Source organism: Maniola jurtina, chromosome 20, assembly GCF_905333055.1.
Source record: "Maniola jurtina chromosome 20, ilManJurt1.1, whole genome shotgun sequence".
NCBI lineage: Eukaryota > Metazoa > Arthropoda > Insecta > Lepidoptera > Nymphalidae > Maniola > Maniola jurtina.
Genome location: NC_060048.1, coordinates 4,340,563 through 4,366,597, shown reverse-complemented (window position 1 = coordinate 4,366,597; position 26,035 = coordinate 4,340,563). Strand labels below are relative to the sequence as shown.

The 26,035-nt window shown below is 37.0% G+C and overlaps 1 protein-coding gene across 4 annotated transcripts; it reads left to right on the top strand.

The window, feature by feature from the left end:
• The first annotated feature begins 714 nt into the window (after positions 1 to 714).
• Positions 715 to 24,646, top strand: LOC123875603. Of its 4 annotated transcripts, none has more exons than XM_045921532.1 (7): positions 715 to 853; positions 970 to 1,197; positions 1,846 to 2,024; positions 16,616 to 16,875; positions 18,642 to 18,878; positions 19,395 to 19,491; positions 24,394 to 24,646. In XM_045921532.1, the coding sequence occupies exons 2-7, from the start codon at positions 1,085 to 1,087 to the stop codon at positions 24,420 to 24,422; spliced, it is 915 nt and encodes a 304-aa protein (XP_045777488.1). In that variant the 5' UTR covers positions 715 to 853; positions 970 to 1,084; the 3' UTR covers positions 24,423 to 24,646. The 4 variants fall into 4 exon arrangements, with proteins under 4 accessions (XP_045777488.1, XP_045777487.1, XP_045777486.1 ...); XM_045921531.1 differs by having other exon boundaries at positions 730 to 886; XM_045921530.1 differs by lacking the exons at positions 715 to 853; positions 970 to 1,197; positions 1,846 to 2,024 and adding exons at positions 4,174 to 4,355; positions 13,530 to 13,905.
• Positions 24,647 to 26,035: the final 1,389 nt, after the last annotated feature.

The following is a 26,035-nucleotide window of genomic DNA, read 5'->3' as shown; positions in this document are numbered from 1 at the left end:
ACAGACTCAAATGACTCAAAAATTCAGACATTTTCGACATTCAGACTTCTAGTCATAAGTCTAGATTGTTTACGATTCTAGTTTGCGCTCTAATGGCACCTTTACATGCTTGCAGCAAATAAAAAGAAAATTGGCAAACACCACAGTGTACTTACTTTTTCACAATGTTTGTCTTCCAATGGTCTTCCAGCCTTCCAGCTAATCGATTCGATGGAACAACAAGCTGTCCCGAGAGTTGGCAAGCAGACGCAAACACCCATCCACACGCTTGCCAAAGCTTATTGTTTCTGTTTGTTGCAAGCATGTGGCGTTGCCATCCATAAGGTAAGTTTACACGCTTGCCAAGACTCGACAAGCATCCACAAGCCCCAAGCGTGCCCCAAGCGTTCACAAATACGCCAACGTGTAACGCGACGTGTGTACGTGTAGGTACGTAAACACGTCGCAAGCGCTTGCCGCAAACGCTTTTTGATCTGTGTCAAAAAAACCAACACTAGCGGATCGGATACAAGCGCCCGCAACACAGACCACGAATCCGGGCCCGCAAGTTCACGCAAGCCAAGCCAAACGGCCTCTTTACGCGCTTGTGGATGCTTGTCGAGCTTTGGCAAGCGTGTAAACGTACCATAATAGTTCTATAGACACAGATGATTGATGAATTACCTCGACGGACGACCACAGAAAAATAACACACAAGTTGACCAAAAAGTTAAGGGTACCTAGTGGACAAAAAATATTTTGTGAATTTAAAATTATTTTACATAAAAAGTTACAATTTTTTAAATAAATGATAATTAACATAATACATATATTGAAGACTGATATAATATTTCTTGATTCCGTGGTGTCAAGTGTACAGTATATTACCCGTCCACCAGTATCATAGGCATAGTTTGCTTGTATTTTGTTATCATTCCATTTGAGTACATAACCTTTATTATCTTACTATAAAGGTGATATTTGTTTTAGATACATATTAGTTCTATAATTTGTCTCATGTATAGTACTGTTTAGAAGTCTTTGAGTGAACCCTCAATAATTAAAAGTGATACAATGCAGAAGGCATGTTTATGAATTGGTTACAATGCCATTACCATCAAAAGTTAAGGAGCAAAGTAGACTGTTAGACTTATCTAGCGATGAAGAATCCGACTTACAGCTAGAAATAATCCCAAACAGAAAGAAGAAAATGACAAGGTATGTATCGCTCAAAAGTCAATACCTAAGTAGATACTTTGTACACAAACATTGGTAAATTCCATAGTTTTCAGTTTTTTTAATAAGTAAAGAGGAAAGAGATTGTGACTATTCTCTACCTATTATATATGTATATAAAAGCATAAACTGACTGACAGACATTATGCATGCAGGTCCTCCACCACCATCAAAAAGGATTGTAAGTATCAATGATATCTTTCTCTGTGCTATATTCTTCATTGCTGAGGGTTGTGATACCTCTCTAATTATCACAATGGTAGGAATTTCCTTGGGATAATAATAATATGGTGAGTCCACAGATCCCTCCGCATACAACTTGACTGAGAGAATGAGAGTTCAACTATTTTTTTTATATTATATTATTTATAAGTACTTTACACAGTTATTCTCATAGTGTTCATAACTAAGACTGACAGCTTAACATGCTCTCCGAGGCACAGAGTATACAAAAGACCATTTTGATATCCAAAGTTGGCCACCTATCTGCTACTGATATGTTACTGCATTGGTTCAATGTTGCTTAACAATCACAATCGATTGATATGTGCTGTCACAATATTGCACACATTCCACAAACAAATAAACTACCTGACTAAATTTAAAACTAAAGAACTGTAATTATTTTAGGAAAGAACGTAATAGGAGTGCTGTCCCTAAAACATCTGAACCTAACATAGGGCAGGAGGTACAATGCGCACTCTGCTGGGCTGTCCGCGGCACTCTGCTGCTATGGCTCCTGATGCTGACCTGGATATGTGCTGCACTTTATGACCAAGTCACTACCATGAAGTTTGATATAGCCAAAGGTAAGATACTACTAAGCATTTTTGAGAAGAACATCAGCAATCACCGCCATCGTCAGGAAAGAGAGAAAGGAGAAGGATGGGAAGCAGTTACACTAAGGAAGCAAAAGGTTCTGAAAAAACATTTATCATGACCATGAGGAAACACCCATTCTCAATCCCCAATTTGCACTTAGCAACACAACTTCATTTGCGTGGATATAGGTTTTTTAATCCCATGGGAACTCTTTGATTTTCCAGGGTAAAAAGTTGCCTGTGTTAAGTCATACAGGCTACCTACATTCCAGATTTTAGTGTTTCCAGTGGTTTTTGCGTGAAAGAGTAACAAACATGCACGCCTGTGTGTGACCAAAGTGCAATCTCTTTGTTGCCAATATGTTTTTTTAATTGAGTAGGTATTTATTTCTTTATTGTTCAAGAAGTACGACTTCAAAAGGATACATAGTACAGGTCTTGTTGTACATCTTTTTTTTTCTCTCTCTTCTGGCTTTACAAAGATTAGCCAATGTCAAGTTTGTAGTTATTTGTAACAAGTTAATTAAAATATACAAGTATGGAGTATGGACCCCGTCTGTGCCGGTACTCGCTGACATACGCACGGCACCCCTTTAGAGCGCTTTTCAGTCAGTTTTAACAAAAAAAAAACACTCCAAAAAGGCAGAGCACGCCCGCCAGCCAACAAACACCAACACAGACGAAGTCCTGTTGTACATCTGTAATATAGTCACTAAATGGCCAATAGTAGTATTGGATTTTGAGTGTTTCATTTATTAAAACTAGATGATGCCCACAAACTATATCTGCATGTACTTGGGTTTTTAAAATTCTGTAGGAACTCTTTTCCGTGATAAAAAGTAGATAATGTCGGACTCCAGGATGCAAGCTAATACAAATGTCAAAATCTGTTAAACGGATAGGCCATGAAAAGGTAATGGAGAGACAGACACACTCTTTTGCATTTATATTATTATTATTATCATTTGTGCAATAATTGTCCACTACAATGTAATCAGTTGATCACCTTGGTCTTAAAGGTTTACGATTTTCCTTTCTTGGTCATTGTTATTCTCCTTTAATGTATTGCTTGCATGCTACCATCAAAAGTAATTCATTTTTAAAACATCGTTGCTTTTAAGAACATTTCTTAAGGTTCCATACCCGAAGCCCTATTATTAAGCCTCCGCTGTTCGTTCGTCTGTATGTCTGTCAGCGGGCTGTATCTCATGAACCATTCAAAATGGCCGCCATGCAAACTCCTCGTGTGCGAGTCCGACACGCAATTGGTCGGTTTTTATCTATCCATATCCAAAGTGCGAAAGTGTTTCTGTCTGTCTGCTAGCTTTTCACAGCTCATCTGTTTAACCGATTTTGACGAAATTGGGTATAACGATAGATTGCATCCCGGAAATGGGCATATAGGCTACTTTTTCTCAATAATCTAAACTTAAAAATCTTTTTGATTAATGAGTTCCCACTGGATTTTTAAAAACCTACATCCATGCTGGCGTTCTAGTTATTAATAAACCACGATGGGGCGATTTTGTAGCAATAGGTAAGTGCGGAACCAGGAAGAAGAAAGAAAGACAACAGGTCCTAAGAATTTCAGTTCTCGACTAAAATCACAAAGAAAATGGATAATTATCTTATCTTAAAGTGCTTATTAAATAGGTTATACAACGACAATGTTTACGACTTACACTTACAAAACATTTAAAGTTACACTACCAGTTTAAATAACACAGAAAGGGGAAGAAATCACTAAAAAGTATCTGAAATTTTATTAAAATATTCAAAAGCACATAAATTCTTGTTAAAAGTTTCAAGTTGATCCCCATTAAACTCTTAGGTCAAAAGTCTCAACCTCAAAAGGCTAGGAGTGTGAACCCTTAAAGTAGGGTGGCGACCCTACGCACTCGAAAAACTGGGATAGCTCTGAAAGTATGTACTTATTCGGAACATTATTTCTATGTGTGTACCTTTATGTATCTAGTCCTTTCTACATACAGCACAAAAGCGTACGTGAAAGGTGTATGTGATATTTCCATCTATTGTTCATACAGGAAATAGCCCGATGGGAACAAAGATGAGAGCACTTCTAGTATCTTTTATCTCGAGCTTTTATCATTTTCAGCTATACCGACGAGCTGTACAATACAGAGCTGCAGTACGCATGCGTGAGGCCGCTCCTCCGTGACGTCACTCAGTTCTTTCTCGCATCTCTCCGATGCTCCTAGCTTATTTTCGTAGTAACGCTTGATAGTGAATTTAATTCTTTGTCGTGGTTCTAAAAGTTGTTTGAGTGAACAGAAAACATTATTCTTTGATATCGAAGTGGCAAGTGTTGTGAAATTAAACTCATTTATTGGTTTGTGTTGATTACGAGTATAGGCAGTAGGCACTAAGCATCATTCGCTATCGTGTCTGAAATTTTATTATTCTATGGCAATATTTCAATCATTAGGCAAAGAGTAGGTGATGTAGAGGCGATCATTAATCGATACTTGTGATAAATATTTCAATGTTATGTCCAGGGTGTTTATTTATTAAATAGATGTGTTGTCGCAAAGCAAAGTACGCATGCGCAAAATTCATTCACTGCGTCCCCTAGCGTCGCGGGCCGAGGTCGATATTACGGCCCCTTATCTCGTATAGTAGTTAATCTTATCGCACGGTTTTACATCATATTGTAAATGATGTTATTGCTTGCTTAAATAATGTTTTTTAATTCTAGTGTGAAACTATCTGGCTTTAATGTTATATTTTTCAAGAAAATTAGTAATGCATTCCCAACATTGCCGACGTACTTATAGCGTGAATTTTTTAGATAAGATTCGATTAGATAAGAAGTATGTTACTACGGTTTAATAACATAATAATTTGCCTAGAAGTTAGTAATAGTAAAATTAAACTGCCAAAGTTAATCAAAAGAGTTCTCAATTAGTTCGTTGCTATTTTTTAGATTACAATATTGCCTAAATATGTACTGCACAAAAAAGAGTGTATCGTTTTCAGGGTTCATGTGTTCAGAACGCGAGCCAATATTATATTAGTATTCTAAAAATATATTTTAAACAGGTAATTAGCATTTCTGTAGTGGTCTTTTACACATTTGTGCGTTTGTAGTTATTAAAGCTCTATTTGTTCTTAAATGTCTTACGATTTAGTTAATTTTAATAAATAGATACCTATGTTTGAACTTAAATAAAAAATAATTTCCTCATACAGAAACTTCCTTTATGTTATTATGCACAGTGCATGTGCAAGACTAACTAAAGTCCTCCAAAATATCATCAAAATATATCCTTTCCTTGTAGGAAAGTATTGTATTATTGGAGTTAAGAACATCTTAAAAGAAAACACGACAAATCAATTGTCAAAGTAGTTTAAAATCATGGACGTATTATAACTATGGACCGATAATAAACTGAAAATGCGTGTCAATTATTTTTGTGTGCGTAAGTCATTTTGTCACTGTGTGCACCATCTAGGGCTGGGACGGCGAATTTGGGTATATCGATACCACATCAAAATTAATTTTCTATGTTACTACGACGGACTACGTGCAATATATACTTATCCATACTAATATTATAAATACGAAAGTGTATCTCAGTCTGTCTGTTAGCTTTTCACGGCCCAGTAGTTTAACCGATTTTGATGAAATTTGGTACAGAGTTAGTTTACACTCTAAGAGTGGGCATAGGCTACTTTTATCCCGAAAAAATCAAAGAGTTCCCATGGGATTCTTAAAAGCCCATCCGTTGTACCGATTTGTATGTACAGACTACAGAGATAGCTTACGTTCTGGAAATTGACAACTTTTTACTTCAGAAAATTAAAGATTACTCACGGGATTTTTAAAAACCTAAATCCACGCGGACGATTATATATTCAGTAAAAACAAAAGTAAAATGAAACACTTTTCAAATAATTTAAATCAATTTATTACGTATTAGGTATTACTATTAACGTAGACATATTTTATGTACTTGCAATGTTATTTTTTGAGACGGAAAGTTTCTGGCAGCATTGAATATTAATTATTTACAATCTTCTGTAAAATATACATACATAAAATCTACACTCATATGTTTTAATTATGTACCTTTAGCAGCTGATACCTGTAAATTGGCCATTTCTCAGAAAATAAGTAAATACGTTCTGGTGCTTCTGGGATCTTGCTCTATTATAAAATAGAAAGCTCTTTAAACGTCAAGAATTCTAGGTCAACAAAATTATAGAGAGCTAGACATTGAAAACTGACTGAGGAAAATGTTCAAAAATAATTGTTGGTCCCTTTTTGTTTAACTATTGTCAAATAAAGAAAAGTGTAATATTACTATATATTTATTAGTGGATAGGTACCTACATACAATTTGAAAGTGCTTAGTGCTTACTGGTTGATGGTATATAAGATATCCTTCAAATATAGTTGGTATTGCATCTGATTTCAATTTATTTATTTTTAAACCAGAAATATGTATAACAAGACTCTTCGAAATGTTTGGAGCATAGACGAGAATATTCCTTTGGCTCCCAGTTTTTTCGTTTTATGGCCCTGATCCACGCAGTTCTAAATTCAGGACATTTTGGAAATCTACAAAAGTAAGCAAATGTTATTTATACGATAAAAGACAAATTTGATTTTATCGATAAAGTGTGTACACATCACTACAAATGATGCCTAAAATAATTTATAAATTAAAATTAAATTGCGCTGTAAAACGTGATTTTTGTCAGTATTACACGAGATAATTACACTTATAACATGTAAATCTTTGAGTTTTGCGATTTTCGGAATAAAAGTCGCGGTTGGTATCGATGAAATAGTTATTAAAGACTTACCTATGAAAAGGCAATTCAGGAACTTGGACGCCTTCTTTCTCATATCTGGAGGCACAAAACACAGCGTCACACATTTGGTTTTTAGTTTTTATCTTAATTTTAATCCAGACTTTTGTGATTTTTAAAATTTTATAAAAACGCTGCATCAAATCCCAATGTTTTGTCTCCAAATGCTGACAACTACTGTCACCAGTTACACATACAGTGCGTTGTTGCCAGACTTATATGAGCTATCGCTTTCACCCGAACGGAGGTTCCCTGAAATAGACCGAGATAACAATACCTAGTTGACACATGGATGTACAAGAGCGGCAACAACCTATGACTACCTCTATTGTTTATATAATATCTCTATGTTTAAAATTCTTTGTTTTGATTAGAGCCAATATTATTGCAAGGTTTCAAATAGAAACCTAAGTATGTAAAGTCTTTCTTATAAGAAACTATAATATCAGTATAAGATAGTTTCTTTAATATAGATACACTAACTCTTGCACTACGCTTTTAAAAATTTCCACATGACAGCTTTTTTTAAAATATTAACAAGATAATACAAGTGTAAATTAAAAATTTATAACACCCCCGACAAAGTATCTGAGTTTTCCAAAACATCATTTTCAAATAAATAATTATGTATCTAGGCAACGTCCATCTTGACAGCTTGAAATTTGTCAATTGACATAATATTATGAACCTAACGGTTATCTAACCTTCTTTTCTACAAGAAAACTAGAAAAGAGCTGATAACTCTTAAACGGCTGAACCAATTTTTTTGGATTATAGCTAAGAACACTCTCGATCAAGCCACCTTTCAAACAAAAAAAAGTACATTAAAATCGGTTCATTCGTTTAGGCGCTACGATGCCACAGACAGATACACAGATACACAGATACACAGATACACAGACACACAGATACACAGATACACACGTCAAACTTATAACACCCCTCTTTTTGGGTCGGGGGTTAAAAATACTCAACTTGATGGTTTCTGGCAAAGGTCTGTACATGCTCTCAAAAATCTCATCAAAATCGGTTCAGTCGTTTAAAAGATAAACAGACAAGATAGGTATTTGTATCGTGGCAGCGTGTATATTATAAGCATAACCATCTGCCCGTCCATCTGCTTGTCTGACAGCGGTCTCTCCCACTCTCTCATGAACCGTATAGGGTTGATATTTTTACATAAGTATTTCTGTTGCCGTTATAACTACAAATAGTAATAATAATTTCAAAATGGCCGCTATGTAAATTAAAAAAAATAAAAACCACATAGGTAATCTTGTACACATCACCTTCGTGTGTCCATACCACCTTTTTTTATTTTATAGACTAGCTTTGGATGCTATCAGACCTGCTGGCAGTGATGATGCAGCCTTAGATGAAGCGCGCTTGTCTAGAAGATGCCTAGTCACTGTTGAGTTGAAACTACCTATATTACAAGATTTACAAGTGGTGCCTTTCGAAAGTACCAAGATCAAGGTTGTAATCAAAGTAATTTCAAGTTCCAACATCGAATCGATTCCAAAGTGACCTCGCAATTATATAATATGTTGACGGCAACGTGTTTTTGATATGAATTAAATCGCATTACCTAGTTGTTCACCTTAAAGTAGGATTTTGATTCCGGATCGTTCGCGTTTTTAACATAAACGTAATTAATGTAATTTTACACTAAAACAATAAAGTAGGCAATCATTGGTAACTTACAAAATACCCAAGTAACACGAAACTGCTTTAAAAGATATCACATCGGTACTTTAAGCATTTATGAAGACTTATTAGAGTCCACCGTTACTGTAAAAGCCTACTATTACGCTTTCTCCTGTACATTGACTTTACTAAGTACCACGAAGACACCGCTGTAATGTTGCGAGCGTTACTATCAGGTGCGCAGGTCATGTTATTCAGCTTTTAGCAAGTTTCAGTACTGTCAGCTACAATAAAGTATTTTTATGGACTCAAACTAAGCTACTTTCTGAATAAAAGGTCACAAGTGTATCTTTCAAATGTTTGCATTTTAACTGAACATATGTGAATTATTATAAAGCTATCAGTTACTCCGTGAATTCAATTAACGCTTCAAGCTGCATATAGTTGAACTTTCACAGTTTTAATCAGCTGTTATACGCACTCTCATAACTGCACTTATCTAGCCCACATGATTCCTTTGGGTGGACGTATATGGTGTTAAATTACAGCAAGCAGGTATAAAGCTATTCACTTGTAACCCTTTGTCCTTACTTGGGCTGAATAATTGTACTCCCGTAGGCATTTAATCAGCTCATAGAGTTATTTAAGATCCTGAAAAGTTCTTTTTCAGCGCCTCACCGTACTTGTATATCATTTATATTATCAGCGTTATAAAAACCGGCCAAGTGCGAGTCAGACTCGCGCACCAAGGGTTCCATACTCGGGTATATTTTTCTACATTTTGCACAGTAAATCAAAAACTATTATGCTTAAAAATAAATAAAAATTTGTTTCAGAATGTACAGATAAACCCCTTTTATATGATACCCCACTTGGTATAGTTATCTTACTTTGTAAATTTAAAATATCTACTAGGTAAGTAATTGTTTGTTTTAGAACACATTTTATTTGTGCTATAAGACCTTCGTACCTGCCAAATTTCATGGTTCTAGGTCAATAGAAAGCACCCTATAGGGTTTCTTGACTGACACGACAGATGGACAGACAGACAACAAAGTGATCCTATAAGGGTTCGTTTTTCCTTTTGAGGTACGGAACTCTAGTAAATAATAGGGTTGTTGTAAAAAAATGTAGAAAAAATAATAAGAATTAGTGAAATACGATTGGCCAATCTTTAAGAGTTCTAAAAACGAGTTTTGGCCTATACTTTGCAACGTTTTTAAGAATCCTTTTTGCAGACTTTTGTCACTGGCATTTATTTCAGAATAGGCAAACTGAAAAGGAAAATTGAAATGGAAAAATTGCTTAAAAATGGTATTTATTTATCTTAAATTAAAGCTTGATTAGCCATCAGAGTCTTCATGGTTTTCGAGCTGATCACTTGTGCCAGCTGCTCTGCTGCTTGTTGCTCTTGCTGAGAGCAGAATACATTTGCACTTGAAGTGCAAATGTCGAATAAGTCCCCTTGGGAATTACCCTGAGAAATAAAGTTATAATAAGTATTATAAAGTAAAGATAAAAGAACGAAAGAAAGAAATAAATAAATTAATAAGTACTGACTTATCGCTCATGAAAAACTTTCACCACGGACCCCTAATAGCTAACTCTTGACAGATTATACAGCTGTTCATTGGGTATAAAGTATTTGCGTAATGTTACCAACTATTCAGCTGTACATCAATCCATGGCTGACTTATTAGACACAAGAACTACTCGTATCAGCCTTTTGCTGATTAATATATCCCTAGCACCTTATTATAGCCCTTAAAGCATTTATTTGGCATTATTACGGTTCACATTGCTTGCCCACCATTTTCTATGTACTAAATTACAATATTTATTATTTATTTACTATTTACTCTTATTTTGTCTATGAAAATATCTATTGGATTTGAAAAAGATTTTTAATTAGTTATACGTACAAAGCTTATCGTCTAATTCAAAAAAATTGCTGGCATTTTTATATTATTACAATCCATTTTATAATAAGATTTCCAAGGAAACAGTTATATTACGAGGGCGCGTGAAAATTTTGGTCTAAAAGTATATGATATTTGACAATAAACTTGCTTTCCCCATCAAACAGGCACTAGTAACAAATAAGATCAAGTTTTACTTACCGAAAATGAATTAACTTTTTGCACTTCAGTTAAGTACACAACACATGTCACATTGTATGATGGTGATGATATTTGTGCACAAATATAACACTGCTGCAGAATATTATCGAGATAGTGTTATGTTATAGAATATATGGAGTAATATTTATTCACAATTTCGCCGCTCGTGCTCTTTTAACTGCATAAAAGCGTAAAAAGGGTGCTTATTTGTTGTTTGAGCTGCACAATAGGTAACACACACTCTCTTTATCAGCCAATGTTCAGCTTTTGGGGCGAATGTTACCTTTATTAATGCTTATTAAATGCTATTATAACGCAGTTAATCAGCTAGTTGCTGTTTAATTTGTGCCCAAATCAGAGTTATATCTTCTGAGGATGCTATTATTCAGATATTATTCAGCTTTAATATAGCATGTTTTGGAGCTAAAGTTTCCAACGTGGACAGTGATTCAGTTGATATGCAGCACTTTTGTGTTACTTGGGTAATCACGTAACAATTTATCATTTAGCCGACTAAGGGCTAGGGCAAATCTTGTTGGACTTTCCCTTTTTAACCGACTTCCAAAAAAGGAGGAGGTTCTCAATTCGTCGGAATCTTTTTTTTTTATGTATGTTCCCCGATTACTCAAAGACCTCTGGACCGATTTGGATTTTTTTATTTTTTTTTTGTTTGAAAGGGTATACTATGCAGGTGGTCCCATATAAATTTGGTGAAGATATGATGAATATCTTCGGAGATGGAGAACAGAACTTCTCAATGAATAAGAGCAAATTGCTCGCGATCAGTGTAATAGCTTAGTAAACAGTAGGGTTTTAACTGGGGATAGCATATTATAGTACAGTGGGGCCACTAAAAATTGTGAAATAAAAAATTTTCAAAAGAAAAATAAAACCGACTTCAAAAACCAAAAACACTAAAAAGTAGAAAATAATTTTTGTTTAGCTACACGTGTAATGTACCTAGGTATGAAGTCGGGCGAGCTTCACTCTTGGATTTCTAATTTTGTTTTAATATGATCGCTCGACTTCATACCTAGATACATTACACGTGTAGCTAAACAAAAATTATTTTCTACTTTTTAGTGTACATACATGTGTAGTTACATACATAGACTGCTAAAATCATAACCCTTCGTGTGGCTGGGCCGCAGTCGGGTAGTGAAAATTTCTTTGAGAAGGAAGGAAGAAAGTTATGTTTTATGGATAAAACCTTGTTTGTTACTCTTTCACCCAAAAACTACTCGACGGATTTGGCTGATATTTAGAATAGCGATAGATTATACCTTGGCACTCACAAATAACACATAGGCTACTTTTCATCTCGTAAAAATCCATAGTTCCCGCGGGATTTTTTAAATATCACCTACTTAATCATGAATAATAATTCAATACAGTACTAGTGAAGCTCAGATACCAAAATTTTTATTAAGTTTGTTGTTATAAGCCCCGTATTTTAAAGACTGTCCTTGTCCCTTTAAATTATATGGAAACTCTACATAACGGAACTATCTCTATCAACCATGATATTTGTATAGTTACCTTAATAAATGTAGAGGCAAACGTGTAGGTATACAATATACATACTTATATCGTCATGATATAATTATTATGTATCATTAAAATAAAAGTATCAAAACTGAAAGTTGTAAGTAGGCTCGAGTATGCTTACCTACTGCGTCCAAAACAGACGAGCCTTGACCTAAAAACTAAGTAATTGGACAACTTTGCATCTACAGACAAGTGTTCTTCTACATGTGACGAGGAATTTATTATACCTAGCTACAAAGTACGACTATTATGTAAAGACTCAGGAAATATTAAGTTGATTCTCTACGTTTATACGTACGAGTGCTAAGTTGCTCTTGTTCAATGTCTGTAATCAAACTTTGAGGGTTTTCTGAATAGGAATAAATTGATTTTTCTAATGAGAAAAGTGCTGTTTGCTGGCTCAAGCTGCTTGATGGCCGCATCAAGCAGCTTGATCGAGCAAAACAAAACTACGTGCTTGACGTCAAGCCGCTTGGCCGTCTCGGAAGCGGAAAGCCCTTTACGCGATCTTGTATAGAGGAAATGTTACCGGAATCGCGATACGGTATTGATAGACGACGAATCTACCACTAAGTGGTTTAGGATGCCTTTCGTTTACGAGAAGAACCAACAATTTCAAAAGGTTCTTTCTATAACCAATGTTTCTGGCTATGTTCTTTCTTTATAGTCGTAATCCTCATTGCTGAGGGTCGTGACTCCTTTCCATTATTCATATAATGGCTAGGGTTCTCTTTGGATAATAATGCACTGGGTTCTAGATCCTTCTGCATGTAGGTGGATAAGTATATCGTATTCCTTCCCATATTAGACTGTATTATGCATATTATCACCATAATAATCAAGTGCAAATCCTTATATAGGAAGCTAATTTTAGATCCGTTTTTACACTTCACGGCTTATCTAGCTGGATAATATAGATTTATCTATATCAGGTATAGTTAGCCAATACCTATCTACAGTCTAGGTGAAAACCAAGGTTAAATAAGAATTTATCAAACTACTAACTTGCACTGAAATTTAATAAAATCGAAATATATCTGGACATCTCGGAACTACGGCTACTGCTATGAGACGACATAAAAAACAGACTAGTTATCTGATTAAGCTCAAATATAAGTACCTAGTTATAATATGACGCCTTTTCATTAGACTCAGACTTCAGACACAATAAGTACTTAGTAATTATAGGTAATTGTTTCTCGCGACGTAAAAAGTTTCCTTAATCAATCCTTTTCGCTATAGACTTTTGCAGCTTGTTTACACACAAAGTTTACGGCCACTCGATAAGCGAGAGTCGTGCAGTGCAGTCGTATCAGGGAGATACTGTAGTGAGTTTTATTAGTTCGGACATCGGATGTGTAAACGGTAATAATACTGAAGTGAATTTGTTTCGGATGTGTAAACGGTAGCGACATAGTGCAATATGGAGAGCGCGGTTCACGCACCGCTGCGTGTGGGGAAGAAGATGCGAAAAAGACGGGAGTTGGACGCTTTAGTGGGAGGCGGGGGAGCTCGAGGAGGGAGGCTGCTGTCTGCGTCTAGTGACGAAGGGGAGCCGTGGGGAAGACGGACGACGCGGCGACGTCGCTCCCGCCCGTTCCTCCGCATCGCTGCAGCACTAGCCTTGTGTGTATGCGTCGTGTCCGCTGCTACAGTACTATGGCTCTTCGTGGATGTGAGGAGGCAGATCGTGTCTCTACGGATAGAGATGGACCGAGGTTTGTTGTGATGTCATATCGATGTACGGCCTTAGAGTAGTCATTCCTATTTGTATTCTGTCGATGTCGATAGGTTACTTAGCAACGTTGTCGGTTGTTATTAATCCAAAATTGTATGGTCTTATTAAAGTTCCGTACCCACTCTAAGGGTGTCAACGGGACCCTATTACTAAGTCACCGCTAATCGTCAGTCCATTTGTCCGTCCATCTCTCTGTCAGCCGTCTTTACCTATCTCATGAACCGTAATAGGTAGAGTTGTTACAAAGTGTGTATTTTGCACCATTATGACGATGCGGATGCAGGCTTTCACACATGTTTGAGAACATTATAAAAACTGTCAGGCATACAAAATATTTAGTGATTTACAAATAAATTGATAGTTAATATCGGCAATGAATACCTAACATGTTTGGTGCTTACTAAGTACCTACCTATGCCATCGAGATGGCAATCGGGGAATGAGGTCTGTTGCGTACTACAGATGCTATAGAGAAAGAATTACGTCCGCGTCTAACGACGCAGCGAAAAGGCTGGTAAGGTGCACGAAGCTTAGTATAATAACTTGATGCCCCTTCCCGGTGCCCAGGTTTTATATCTAGGTAGGTAAATGTACGACATCTCGTATGAAAACTACTGAAAAATGTTACGATACAGAAAGTTTTTTGTCATGAAAGTCTTTTGATAAAGGGGAGTCGCGAGCTCCACTTTGCTCAAGGTGAACAAAAGGCTTTCACGAGGGCGGAAGCGTCTGAGAGTCGGTCTTACCATGTCGCCTACGTCGTCACTGTCTTAACTACCTACCTATATCTATACATATAATAAAATTGTAGAAAAGTGGTGTCTGTACAATGGAAATATATAAAAAAAAAGTAGCAGGGGTTGTTATTATATCGATGCCGAACCCGAAATTGTAACTAATTTTTTTTTTGTCTGTTTGTCTGTTTGTCTGTGTGTTTGTGCACGCTAATATCAGAAACGGCTTATTCGATTGAGATACGGTTTTCACTAATATATTGTAGTAAGCTTCACTTAACATTTAGTGTTTATTTCATGTCAATCGGTTCATAAATAAAAAAGTTATGTCAATTTAAAGAATCACGGCGAACATTTTTAACGTACAGAGTACGTACTACACGCCTCGCGCCTGAGCGTCCGTGGCTATATAAAGCGCGCTGATTCCACGCGAACAAAGTCGCGGGCACAGCTAGTCTAGCATATATTAAATGAGCTGTTATATGTTTGTTTAGTTAAACAGCGACATACGCGTATTTTGTAACCCGGGCAAGTTAGGTTACATGCACCGTATATACGACAATGATATTAATAAGTAACATGCATATGAAAACCCATAAGTACCCATATTTTTTACTTAAGCTTAAGGATTGTTTTCACTGAAACGGAGCAGAGCGGAGACTTTTTCATTAGACCAATCTATTTAGTATTAGATTACGTGATATCACGTCACCTCTCAATAATCTGATTATAGTGAAAATACACGTCTACGCTCAATTTCGCGTCGCTCCGCTTCAGTGGAAACAAACCCTTACATGCTTCGTTGAAACCACTGAAACATTGGTAATAATGTAACTTTAGACTAGTATTTTGTATTGAAGGAGGTAGGCTTTTATCCGCGTCGAATATTGAAGAGTATGTTGGAGGGATTAAAGGACTAGTGTCGTTTTTCCCCTTTTCCGTCTCGCCGCATTTTACGTGTAAATACCTACATAGGTACACGATAACTCCCTTATGTAGTTACCTGTCTAGACACAGAAAAAATATATATCAATGCTTATTTTTTAAACTTTATTTGGAAGGAAATTAGGCTCTGAAAACATGAAGAAGCAGTTAGCTTCTTTCTGGATAGCGTCATTTTATCGGATACTTGAAAGAAAAGCACCTATTTTGGTAAGGGGTCGAAAGTTATCAATTTATAATACTTTACAATAACACTCTTGTTATAAGTTTTGGCAAGATTAAAATGCGACGTAAAAGTTCTCCAATTTTTTCGAATATTTTGATAGGCGATTATCTTGCTAGCAATATCAGTATTTTGAGAGCAATTAATATGCTAATGAATAAATCATGATGTTAAATCTACGATGGAAAAATATAACGTACTTTGGGCGAGTCCATGGCCATTCGTTGGCATATTGCCCTTGAACCTTGACAATGTCGGTGTCGGTTCCGAATTTATTATTCTAAGCCGATTCCTAAAGCATAGTAGTACTTACCTAATAGTACGAGACTCATTTTCATTGGTCGATATCTTGGTAGGTACACATAGCATTTGTGGGGCCTGCACATCCTATTTAATATTATAAACGCGAAAGTTTGTATGTATGGATTGATGTTTGTTACTCTTTCACGCAAAAACTACTTGACGGATTAGTTTGTTGGAATGGATGGAGATAGATTATGCCCAGGATTAACACATAGGCTACTTTTTATCCTGGAAAATCAATGATTTCCCACGAAGTTTTTAAAATCTATATTCACGGGAACGACGGGAACCAAGTCACCGGCATCAGCTAGTAGAAAATATAATGATGTGAGCATAATATATAAAACGGGACTGTACAAATATACTTCCTTACTTGGTGGGTGAAACCATTTGGCAGTATCACGTTTCAGCCCCATACGTGAAAATAAATAATACCCATATTTAACTAACTTTTCTTATATTTTTATCCTAGAACGATTTTTTTACAGTTTCAACAAGCAGCGCAGGCGTCGGTGACGAACTACAAGTATGCCACACACAAGCGAAAGAGTTGAGAACGAACGCGAGCGAACTAAGCGCTCGGTTATCAAAACTGGAGCTCGATTTTCAAGAGCTGACAAAACAAATGACACAGACGGCGAAAGAGTTGAGCGCTGTGTCAGAGCAGCTGTCTGCAGCGCCCAAGTTAGCAGACATGCCGCGGCGCCTGGCGGAGCTGCAGCGAACTGTGGCTGACTTCGGCTCGCAGGTTGGTATTGCTCTCGCAAACAAATGGCGCAGACGGGAAAGAGTTGAGCGCTGTGTCAGAGCAGCAGTCTGCAGCGCCCAAGTTAGCAGACATGCCGCGGCGCCTGGCGGAGCTGCAGCGAACTGTGGCTGACTTCGGCTCGCAGGTTGGTATTGCTCTCGCAAACAAATGGCGCAGACGGGAAAGAGTTGAGCGCTGTGTCAGAGCAGCTGTCTGCAACGCCCAAGTTAGCAGACATGCCGCGGCGCCTGGCGGAGCTGCAGCGAACTGTGGCTGACTTCGGCTCGCAGGTTGGTATTGCTCTCGCAAACAAATGGCGCAGACGGGAAAGAGTTGAGCGCTGTGTCAGAGCAGCTGTCTGCAACGCCCAAGTTAGCAGACATGCCGCGGCGCCTGGCGGAGCTGCAGCGAACTGTGGCTGACTTCGGCTCGCAGGTTGGTATTGCTCTCGCAAACAAATGGCGCAGACGGGAAAGAGTTGAGCGCTGTGTCAGAGCAGCTGTCTGCAGCGCCCAAGTTAGCAGACATGCCGCGGCGCCTGGCGGAGCTGCAGCGAACTGTGGCTGACTTCGGCTCGCAGGTTGGTATTGCTCTCGCAAACAAATGGCGCAGACGGGAAAGAGTTGAGCGCTGTGTCAGAGCAGCTGTCTGCAGCGCCCAAGTTAGCAGACATGCCGCGGCGCCTGGCGGAGCTGCAGCGAACTGTGGCTGACTTCGGCTCGCAGGTTGGTATTGCTCTCGCAAACAAATGGCGCAGACGGGAAAGAGTTGAGCGCTGTGTCAGAGCAGCTGTCTGCAGCGCCCAAGTTAGCAGACATGCCGCGGCGCCTGGCGGAGCTGCAGCGAACTGTGGCTGACTTCGGCTCGCAGGTTGGTATTGCTCTCGCAAACAAATGGCGCAGACGGGAAAGAGTTGAGCGCTGTGTCAGAGCAGCTGTCTGCAGCGCCCAAGTTAGCAGACATGCCGCGGCGCCTGGCGGAGCTGCAGCGAACTGTGGCTGACTTCGGCTCGCAGGTTGGTATTGCTCTCGCAAACAAATGGCGCAGACGGGAAAGAGTTGAGCGCTGTGTCAGAGCAGCTGTCTGCAGCGCCCAAGTTAGCAGACATGCCGCGGCGCCTGGCGGAGCTGCAGCGAACTGTGGCTGACTTCGGCTCGCAGGTTGGTATTGCTCTCGTAAACAAATGATGCAGACGGGAAAGAGTTGAGAGCTGTGTCAGAACATTTATCTACAGTTGGCAGACATGCCGCGACGCCTGGTGGTGTTGCAGCTGTTGCTCCTTGACTCCCATCCCACATTAGTATAATCACAGTTCAGAAACTTTATCACGAATCCCTTCTTGACAAAGAGCATCTCAGTTCAATATTGCCATTTCCTTGATCCAGTTGGAACCATTTCCTCAGCCAACTCAGATCTGGGTGTACATATATACTATTAAATAGCTTTTGCCAATGCTATTTGTTAGCATTCTACTAGCAAACCTGTAAATTAATGTCACGTAAAACCCCAAGTATAAATCACACTAATATTATAAAGGCAAAAGTTTGTATGTTTGTCAGTGTGTGTTTGTATGTTTGTTGCTCTTATCACGAAAAAACTACTCGACGGGTTTGGCTTTTATGTTAGCTGTTATGTTCAGAAACAGCTTTACCAAATGCTATTCCATCGGCAAAAAATTATTGGGTTACAAAAATTACCTGGACGCCATAGCTCCTGAACCTATAACAGAAATCAGAAGTCATACTAAATTCGGCTTGTAATTCCAGATCAGCGGTTTCGACACTTCACTGACATCGGCAAAGAAGCAAGCCACCACAGCCACGTCAGGGGTCGATGAATTGAAGACTCTTCTATCACACCTCGAAGGCAGAACAAACGAGACAATCGCCAACCTTACCGCGTCCTCTAAGAAGGAGGATGAACTGAAGGAACAAATGACCTCCTTGAATACTACTCTAGTGAGCAGAATCGAGGGGCTGCAGGCCAAAATTGATGATATGACAGTGAGTTGGTTAATTTTTAATCTGTTTTATTCTTCTATAATCATAATCTTTGACTCTAGTCAGCAATTGTCTTCTATCAGATGCCTTTTCATAAAATCATGTAACACTTGTTGGCTATAATTGCGAATATTCACTTTCCGTAAAAAACCACCTGTGAAATATCAGCTCTATTGATCATGATCATAATAACCTAGTTAAATTAATGTATTTATTTTATTTTCTTTATTAAAAGATTAAGGAAAACTACAGCGCAATATTACAATAAGTTTCTTAAACGCTAATTACACAAATATGGCTAACTACAGATTTTCTCGAAAAAATAACAAACATTTCATAGTTAGATACAAAGAAGAAAAAAACAACCATTCATTCTAGCAGGCGATTGTAAGTGTGAAAATTGAAATGAGACTCGTGAAAAATCCCCTGTGAAATCGCTGTGAAGGAAAATAATAATTTCACAAAATCAAAATAATTTAAAAGTAGCAATAATACCCATCCATGATATTATTTTGACAGAAGCTGTCAAGTACAGCGGCACCCGTGAGCTCGACGACGACGGCAGCGCCGAGCGCGGCGCCCGCGCCCCACGCCCTCAACGCCACCATCCCACCCGGTAAGACCTAAACGATGTTCACCCTATCCTAGAGGGACAATACAATCTTCTTATTCTTAATCTACATCCACACTAATATTATAATGAGTTTGTAAGTTTGTTTGCAGGAAGTAATCTCTGGAACTACTGAACCGATTTGGAAAATTCTTTCCTTCGACGATTTTGAAAGCTACCTTCTTTTAAAATATAGAATCTTTACGTAACCAAGAGTTTCAACCCAAAACCTGATTTTAAAAAGGGGCATTTCACGTCAAGCGGACAACCAAAAAAAAGTGAGGTCGTGAATTTTGTTTATACTCTGGTCAGTTATACTTCTAGTAGACGTGGATATATACACACAATGTTTTTTTCGTATGATGCTTTATTGCTGAGTTATGAGCTTTTAAAAATTTACTACGAATGAAGTCCGTTATTTTTGGATGCTTATTATTTGTAACAATTCATTTGTAAATAAAACTAAAAAGCATTGTTTATTATAGTTAAAAAGTTGAAATTTTTATTTTTTGTATCGAATTCTAAATTTAAATTTTTTAACGTATAGTAAACCGGAAGTGAACATTTCAAATCGATATTTGAGTAACTTGGCCAAAATAAAAATAATTTTTTTTTTACCGTGAATTAAAGCTTACATGTACTTATTCTTCACCAAAAAAAATTGTAACGTGATGTCTAATAGTTTAGGACTTAGTAGCCCAGTAATTTGGTCGTCAAAAAGGGGCTTATCTGGAAAGTTTTCAGAAAGTTATGCAAATTGGTGGTTTTATAGATTTCGATGTGCTCTTTCCGAATTTTTATTTTGCCACCTCGTACCTTTGCCGCTCGCGCCGCCATCTTGGAAAAATGGCGCCCAAAAACAGTTTTTTCACGATAACTTCTTTCCCATTCATTTTACGACAAAAATTGCTATGTAACAATTAAACTAGAGACAATTTCCTACAATTTGAGTAGTCACCTTTTTTTGTAGACTCAATAGTTTCAGTGTACGAGCGCCACAAAGCCCACTCCAACACTCGTTTTGGCTAAATAACTCATTTCCACACCACCATGTGGTAGAGTGAGTGGCGTGATTTTTTTTTACGGTATCTCCAGGAGACGGTAGTCACCTTCAATTTAAGACATCACTTCGTTCACAGAATACTAACATTCTTCAGAATTCCGCTCGAGATAAGAGTAAATATACTGCATCGCAGTTTCGATCTCATGTGAATATGGACCTTTTTTTGGGTTTCGAACCCAAAGGATGCCAACGGGACCTTATTACTAAGTCTCCGCTGTTATCCGTCCGTTTGTCTGTCAGCGGGCTGTATCTCGTGAACCGTAATAGATAGAGAGTTGAAATTTTCACAAAATGTGTATTTCTATTGCCGTTATAACAACAAATAATAAAAATTTCAAAATGGCTGACATGAAAAAAAACAAAAAAGTAATGTTATTTCTTGTTTGATGGTACGGAACTCTTCGTGTGCGAGTTGGGCTTGCACTTGACCCATTTTTTTATTTTTTTAGTTTGTAGTGCGAGGTAAAATTTTTAATGCACGAATTGCGATATTGTGTATTGACTGCGACCACATTATAAACATGCTCGAGATGCCGAAAAATCGGTCAAGTGCGAGTCCAACTCACATAGGAAGGGTTCCGTACCATAATACAAGAAATAATGCTCTTTTTTATTTTTTTTTTCATGACGGCCATTTTGAAATTTTTATTATTTGTTATTATAACGGCAATAAAAATACACATTCTGTGAAAATTTCAACTTTCTACCTATTACGGTTCATGAGATACAGCACGCTGACAGACAGACGGACAGACGGTTAGGCAAACGGATGACAGCGGAGGCTTAGTAATAAGGTCCCATGGGCATCTTTTGGGTTTAAAACCCAAAATAAAGGCTCTTATGCACGTGAGATCGAAACTGCGATGCAGTATATTTACTCTTATCTCGAGCAGAATTCTGAAGAATGTTAGTATTCTCTGGTCGAACTGATAGCTTAAATTGAAGGTGACTACCGGCTCCTGGAGATACCATAAAAAAAAAATCACGTCACTCACTCTACCACATGGTGGGGTGGAAATGAGTTATTTAGCCAAAACGAGTGTTGGAGTGGGCTTTGTGGCGCTCGTACGCTGAAACTATTGAGTCTACAAAAAAAGGTGACTACACAAATTATAGGAAATTGTCTCTAGTTTAATTGTTACATAGCCATTTTTATCGTAAAATGAGTGGGAAAGAAGTTATTGTGAAAAAACTGTTTTTGGGTGCCATTTTTCCAAGATGGCGGCGCGAGCGGCAAAGGTACGAGGTGGCAAAATAAAAATTCGGAAAGAGCACATCGAAATCTATAAAACCACCAATTTGCATAACTTTCTGAAAACTTTCCAGATAAGCCCCTTTTTGACGACCAAATTATTGGGCTACTAAGTCCTAAACTATTAGACATCACGTTACAATTTTTTTTGGTGAAGAATAAGTACATGTAAGCTTTAATTCACGGTAAAAAAAAATTATTTTTATTTTGGCCAAGTTACTCAAATATCGATTTGAAATGTTCACTTCCGGTTTACTATACGTTAAAAAATTTAAATTTAGAATTCGATAAAAAAAATAAAAATTTCAACTTTTTAACTATAATAAACAATGCTTTTTAGTTTTATTTACAAATGAATTGTTACAAATAATAAGCATCCAAAAATAACGGACTTCATTCGTAGTAAATTTTTAAAAGCTCATAACTCAGCAATAAAGCATCATACGAAAAAAACATTGTGTGTATATATCCACGTCTACTAGAAGTATAACTGACCAGAGTATAAACAAAATTCACGACCTCACTTTTTTTTGGTTGTCCGCTTGACGTGAAATGCCCCAAAAGCTAAATTTACATTTCTAGTTTATTTCAATGAATTTATTGAATGACGTTATTTCAAAATTTATGACCCGCCCACGTCTTTGCACGCGTGGAATAATATATATGTAGTTAGTTTTTTTTTTCGTCGTCGAAAATTTATCGATTTTCTAACAAAAGTTTAATTTAGTTCTATAGACTACAGGTTTACAAGCCAATAATTAGGTTGTTTGTGATGCCCGAAATAAAATATATTTTTTAAAATTATAATAGATGAATAATTTAAATATAATGTATTCGGGTTTATTTTATTTTCTTAGTTTATTTTATTATCTTTAAGTTTATTTTTCTCAAAGCCAAAACTTTTGTCGCAAATTTTCCTATCCAAAAGTTATTTACCTACCTAAAAAATACTGTTTTGTAAATTTTCCGACTAATAATTTTGACATTTTGAGAGACTTCCAGTAGCTTCACTCCGTAAAACATGCATCAATCATTATTACAATCGAAATTGTTGCTATTGGCTAAAATGCCATTTTGTTGCAACAATGCTTTGTAGCCAATAGTGAGCGAGCGTCAACCAATCAGAGGTGATTGCGATCGTGACATTTTATCTGTTATTCTACCGTAATCGAGCTGCTACACAAAAACTGACAAATCTCAAAATTCCTATAAAAGTTATACTACTTAAATATAATATCTCTGATTTATTTATATCTCTATGACCAACTTATAACTATTGAAAAATCAACCCTTAATTCAATAAACAATCTGAGACTTTTAACCTTTTGATATCAGTGGATTCAAAACTGACACGATAGGCTGACTGTAGGTATCCTAGTTATGTAGCTATGTAGGAATTTAGTATTTCCACCGCGATTTGCAGTTCTCTTTGATATACAATAATGAGGGCGACCTCTACATGAGGTCACTGGCGATTCCGTGTTAAAGTAATATTATATTTACCTCATGTCTTAATGTTAAGGTTAAATTGAATTGACATTAAACGGACTTTTAAATACCTTGTGGGAAAATAATTCCATCTTTTGTTATCCCTAATACATTTGCGAGGAAACTATTAAACAGCATTGACATTGCATTGTTTTATTTTTTGTCCGTGATTGATCTGTGTCAGTTGTTTGTTTTTGTTTGAACAGGACTTTTGAACCATTTATAATTTTTAATTATAAATGGTTGAAATTAGTATAAGTACTTAATACTAATTATTATTTTGTTCATAAACACATTTTAATTTTTTTTTTTTTGATGTACCTAACCACAAACAAACCTGGTTCGGATTTCTTCTTTTACATGTACTATACGACTGACCTACCTGCCTTTCATGTTTTTAGGTCAACGGGAAGTACCCTATAAGTTTTCTTGACAGACGGACAGACGGACAGACAGACAGACAGACCCTAAAAAAAGCGGAAAAAACACTAGTTTGTTTTAAGAATAAACTAGGCTGTGCCCACAACTTCGTCCGCGTGGACTACACTGATTACAAACCCCTATTTTACCTCCTTAGGGGTCAGTTTTCAAAAATTGTTTCTAAGTGGATGTCTACGTCATAACTCGAGTATCTGCATGCCAAACAGCCCGATTCTTGCAGTAGTTTGAGTTATGCATTGATAAATCAATCAGTCAGTCAGATTTTCGTTTTGTATATTTAGATAATTTAAGTCGGTTAGCAAGCCTACCTTGCGTACCTCATCAAAGTCCCACCCTTCTTTGATTGGCGTTTCCCTAAAACGAAATAGAGTAGTTTGTTCCATCTAATGCGTGCCAAGGTGTGGCGTCCGACATCCATGTTTCCTGACAATTACAGATTTTAGACCATTAACTTATTAAGTTAAATAGACCTCTAATATTTCTTACCATCCCTTCCTCAAATTTAAGGCTTCCGTACCGGTCGGTCAAGTGCGAGTTGGACTCGCACACGAAGGGCTCCGTACCATCGTACAAGAAATAACACATATACCTTAACCTAAAAAAATCTAAAAAATATTTATGCATGCATTTTTGATTAAAATTATTTATTTTTCTCTTGTTGCAGGACCAGCTAAACCATTCGTGCTCCAATGAAGACTAAACAACTAGAATTAACTATACAACTCAACGAGTCAAATTAAAGTAAGGGTTGCTCATAAACTTGTCAACGTCCACACGACAAATATTATTTTTCCAAAAAAAAAATTGACGTCAAAAAATATACCATCCAGTTTAAAGTAAGGTAAAGAATGATATTTTTCGCGGGATTTCTAACAGGAGTTTATCATAAGTGCACTTGTACTCTAGTCCAGTCTATTCAAAAACCCGGTCAAGCGCGAGTTGGACTCGCACAGGAAGGGTTCCGTACCATCAAACAAGAAATAACACTTCATTTATTTTATTTATTTATTTTATTTTGTACCAGAAAGTTGTAACAATATAAATAAAAGGAAAGAAAAAGTGGACAGGGAAGCACTTGTCTCTATAAGAGATCTCTACCAGTGACCCTTATTGTTGTGTATCTAACCACAAAATCCTTGAGACAGATTGCTGCCTGCCAATTTCATGATTCTAGGTCAACGGGAAATATGTACCCTATAGGTTTTAATTCCCTTGACGAGTCTTGATAGACTTGACAGACAACTGATGAACGAAATGATCCAATAAAGGTTCCCCTTTTCTCTGGATGTACGGAACCCTAAAAATATGGTTGTTCAGAACGACAACGAAAGTATATTCTCAGAATCGGATCGGACTAGTGCACATACAGTCTAAGTGAAAGTTGTATCATTGTGATACTGACTTCCCACGGTGCGTGATATTGCGGAGGGATGCGGACCAGCCCGCACGGACGCACCATGGGAAGAGTAACGTCCGTCGCGGTTGGAGGATCCTTGTGTGTGTTGCGTGGCTGTCCGTGGTCGTCGACCGTGTGTGATAATCCGCAGAATCACGCACCGTGGGAAATGGGTATTAGTATGGTTTCGCAATTTTGTACAAAATGTAGAAGGTAGCGTTGAAAGACGCTCAAGTAGGCCTTTTGAAATTATAATTGCGTTTAGTTTGACATGATTATCGTTATGAAGTATGTATAAGAAAGTCTATCAACGAATGATAAGATCTCAATAAAGGCTTAAAATAAATTGTAAACTTGGGAAATACTTTACTCACTTGACTAATAGCTCAATATCTCTAATACGAGATTTAGGGACTGTTTCACAACCGTCAGATGAACATTATCTATTGAATAAATTTGACGTTATGACTGTTTTTGTATTGAGATACAGGCCAAATTCTGAGTATAAGTTTCAAAAAATCTATAAATTCGTTAAAATTTTATTACTGTGTTCTTAATTATTTGAATATGTGGAAACTGCCAACAAAACAGAAATCTTTGACCAAAAAAATACTATTGCCAGAGAAAATTGTTAGCGTTAAGATTATTTATCAAATAAGAAAGAAGAATAAGAGAAAAGCAGTCTTTATCCACCCTTGAGCTATACGGAGAACCAGTGATGAGTGCGAACTCGCACGATACCAATGTAAATAATTTAATTATAATTATAGAGTAATCGTAATTTTACGCGAGTGTAGAGAGATTTAAAATACCGTGCACATTGCGTTGCGTGTGCCACGAAGTTGTCAATGAGTGTGAATTTTATTATTGTAATAAATTATTGTTAATAGATCAATTATTACAAAAAAGG